Source organism: Sorex fumeus, unplaced genomic scaffold (assembly GCF_029834395.1).
Source record: "Sorex fumeus unplaced genomic scaffold, SorFum_2.1 ptg000063l, whole genome shotgun sequence".
NCBI classification, from domain to species: domain Eukaryota; kingdom Metazoa; phylum Chordata; class Mammalia; order Eulipotyphla; family Soricidae; genus Sorex; species Sorex fumeus.
Window position 1 is genome coordinate 56,631,010 of NW_026606120.1, and position 3,991 is coordinate 56,635,000.

General features: G+C 50.9%; 1 protein-coding gene across 1 annotated transcript in view; it reads left to right on the top strand.

The window, feature by feature from the left end:
* The first annotated feature begins 894 nt into the window (after positions 1-894).
* Positions 895-3,991, top strand: part of HEATR6 (HEAT repeat containing 6) — an 86,801-nt gene continuing 83,704 nt past the window's right edge. Inside the window, exon 1 of the mRNA XM_056126986.1 lies at positions 895-1,117. Within this exon, the coding sequence (XP_055982961.1) occupies positions 896-1,117 (222 nt within the window). The 5' untranslated portion in view covers position 895. The remainder of the gene's footprint in view (positions 1,118-3,991) is intronic.

Sequence of the window (3,991 nt, forward strand, 5' to 3'; positions counted from 1 at the left end):
GGGTTGCTGGGTTCTTGTCTCGCCTCGCAGAAAGGAATTTCAGGAGTAGACAAGCAGTGAAGTAAATAGATTTTATTTGGAGGATTTTTAGGTGTGGAGGGGGAGAGAGAGAGTAAAGTTAGACACGAAAGCATGAAAGTACACATCTCAAGAGGGGAGATGCGGGCGACACATGTGCTCGGGCACCACAGGTGCTCGGCCACGTGGGCGCAAGCAGCACATGGGCTCAGGCAGCATATGCGCGCCCTTCCTTTGTTCCAGGTGGCCTTTATAGGGTTTCTCCAACCTGCCCCCACGTGGGGCTTCTTTCCAGGTAAAAGTTCGTTGCTAAGGAGGTTACCAGGGAGGTCCAAAAAGAGGAATTTCATGGGGAGGCCTATATCCTGAGGGTCTGCAGATGGTCTTATCAGGCCTTTGTTTTCTGTATCCACAAGTTGGGTCATTCCTAGAATTCTTCTTCCATTGCAAAGGGCCTTTCCCTATCTACCTGCCTACATCAGTGATGTGTCATCTTCAGTCACTGGCAGTTCTATGTCTGGGACAATACCAGGAGCTGTAAACAAAGCCAAAAAAAGTAAGATCTATAGAAAGGGGCCCTAGCCCACATCTGAAACACTGTTGCCCACCCAGGAGCGGACTTTCTGGGACATAAAGCAAGTTTTCAGTTTAGACTAGGGGCAAAGTGGAAGGTGAATGACTCTCCCCGGGCTTATTTCTGACGGAGGCGCTGGGATCTGAAAAACGGCCTGGGGGGGAGGGGGGGTCCCAGACAGTCCTCCCGCCCGCCAGGGGTGTATTTTGGATCCCAACGCGACATTTCCGGGATTGGAGCACCGAGTCCCGGAAAAGGCGGAACTGCGTGTGCCCCGGAAGCACTTCCCGGTGTCCCGGGAAGATGGCGGCTGTGCAAGTGGCAGGCGCGCTTCCAGGCGGGCCGCTCCGAGATACATCGCAGGAGCTGCTCGCTAAACCCGGCGATGGATTCCGCTGCCTGTCGGCCCGACTTTGCGCCCTGCGCCCGGACGACAGCAGCTCCGCCCGCACCGAGATCCACCTACTCTTCGACCAGCTCATCTCCGAGAACTACAACGAGGGCGGCGGCGGCGTGGCCCCGGAGGTAGGCGGCGCGCCGCGGGAAGCAGCGGCCGGCAGACCCCGGCTCCGCGCAGAGGGACCTTGGCTAGCTGCCCACCTGCCTCGCCCGGCGTCTCGCAGTCCCGGCCGCATCGCTTTGCCCCGGGCTTGTTCTCTCCTGGAAGATCCCGCAGTGATGGGCTCACCCGCCTCTGGGAAACACCCAACTTAATGACTTCCACTCTGATAACGCCCCTAGCGTCATCCTTGGTGCCGGCCCTCGCGCTGACCTTGCACCCAATGAATCCGCCCCAGCTGCTTCGTATGTAGTACTCAGACCACGTGCTGTTGTTACTCCTCTGTGCTTGGGTCCACACTTCTTGGCGTGGTCTCTTACTGATAGAAGGTGGTAGAATTAGAATGGTAGAATTCTAATTTCTAGAGTTAGAACCCGTCTGTCACAGAGTTTCTGCATTTCCTCCCTCTCCCCCTACCCCTTCTCTCTCTCTCTCTCTCTCTCTCTCTCTCTCTCTCTCTCCTCTCCCCCCCCCCCCCCCCAGGCCAGCCTCACCTCACTCCGTGCTTTGAATTTCCTTCACTTGTTGGGGATCACAGTGGTGCCCCAGGGGTTACTCCTGTGGCTCCACTTCCAGAGTCACTCCTGTCCCTGCTCCAGGGACCATATGTGCAAGGGAATATGCAGCTAGAAGTTCCTTAACCCTGTGTCCATTGGCCCAAATTTCTTTCATTCTTTGGAGTGATATTACTTATACCACTTATATCAGCCTTTGAGTACCACTCTTACCCAATTCTCCAAACTTTTAACCAAAAAAATGCCACTGTTCTCTGAGGCTCAAAGGTACCTCACACTCAACAATTTCTTTTCTTCTTTTTTTTAATGTAGGTGTACTGCTATTTATTCAGCCACTGATTAGCTGATTGAATTGTGCATGAACACCACCTGACTTTATTTTTTTCATTTTTTATAATCTTATTTATTGAATCAACGTGAGAGCAGTTACAAAGTTTTTGGGTCTAAATCTCGGTCATACAGTGAAACACCCATACCTTCACCAGTGCCCATTCTCCACCCCCAACAACCCCAGTATACCCCCATCTCACCCCCTCCCCCTACCTGTGGGGCAGATGATTTCCACATTACTCTCTCTCTACTTTGATCACATTCAATATTTTGACACCAGACCCACCATTATTATTTGGGATTTTACCCCAACACTTAGATCTGCTGAAAAGGCAACACTAGACAATTTGTATTCTATTACTGGTTATGAATAACATATGGTGTCGCGTGGCTGCAGTAGTGGCTGCGTGATTTTGAAATTCCAAAATTTTAACACTTAAATCTGGAGGAATTTCTGCCAAAATCTGCTGTGTTCCGAGATTTGCTTCTGAGTCTCTGGGATCATGGCTGTCAAGCAGCTTGATTAGGAGCCAGAAAGGCCATTCGTGGGCGATGACTTGGGGGTCTCGTTAGGGTGAGGAGGACAGGACCGGCTCCACCCCCACCCCATGAGACTCTGCGTGTCTCGCCACTGTGGGCCCAAACCTGATTGTCCAGTGGCCTCTGGAGGATGGCGGCCACCGGGCCGGCAGGGGGAGCAGGCCAAGGCACGAAACTTATTCCCACCTGGGTTGGCCCAGTACCAGTAACCTACTGCAGGGACTGGACGCATTTCTGCCAAAAGCTGCTGGGTTTTGAGATTTGTTTCTGAGTCTCTGGGATCATGGCCATTAAGCAGTTCGATCAGGAACAGGGAGGCCATGCCTCCGATTATATAGCTGAGCCGGAGGTGGTTTGTGGGTGTGTTTCCCACATACCTAACTTTTGACTATTTACTTTCTTGGTAAACTTTTCCCCAAGTTTTTGGGGTCTGGCCAAAGGCACAGCAGCAATTTTGGGGTATCTGGAAGTCTGAAGGCACCATCAGGTTGCTGATGCACTCGCCTCACAGGTACAGATTGACCTGCTGGCGGCACCATACCCCCAACAATTTCTAACAACGAGTATTTATCTCCATTTATCTCCACTTTCGGGACTGGAGTGATAGCACCGCAGTAGAGGGCTTGCCTTGCGCACAGCCAGCCTGACCGAGCTGGGTTTGATTCCTTCGCCCCTCTTGGAGAGCCCAGCAAGCTACCGAGAGTATCTTGCCTGCATGGCAAAACCTGGCAAGCTACCCGTGACATATTCGATATGCCAAACACAGTAACAACATGTCTCAAAAAATGGAGACGTTCCTGGGCCCGCTCAAACAAATCCATGAACAACGGGAGGACAGTGTTTTTTTTTTTTTTTAATTATCTCCTCTTGCATTCCTGGCTCATCCCATCCCTCCCTGTCCCCCAACAGACAAGTGTCTGTACCCCACCCGAATCACACAGATACAGAGACTGGTTCCTGCACCTCTCCCCCCTCCCAAATCCTAGCCCCAATCTAGATTCTTAAGAATCTCTCTCTTGAAATAGTTCCTCCCTTCCTCCACTTGCCATGCCTCAGGCCTATGGCAATATGACTTTCCTGAACCACAGTCCGTGCTGTTTAATGGCAGGACAGGGCTTTGTTCTGAGAAAGTCATGATTAGGCAACTTTGTCATTGTGTGAACATCATCAAATGTCTTGAAGCAACAAATCTAGATGTACACCTAGGCTGTGTATTGAACCCTTGTTGTTTCAAGGCCCTCAACTCCTGGGGCATGTTACTGGACCAGGTATTGAAGGGAACTGTAGTGCAGATGTTTGTCTAGGCATTTCTAGACATAGAAAAGTACAGTAAATAGAAATATAAGGACCTACTTGATCAACATATAATATGCAGCTCATTACTGTCTTCCATTCTTTCTATTGTGCCTCCTAACTGCCCCTTTGCTAAACTATTCTTGGCTGACAAAGTGAAAA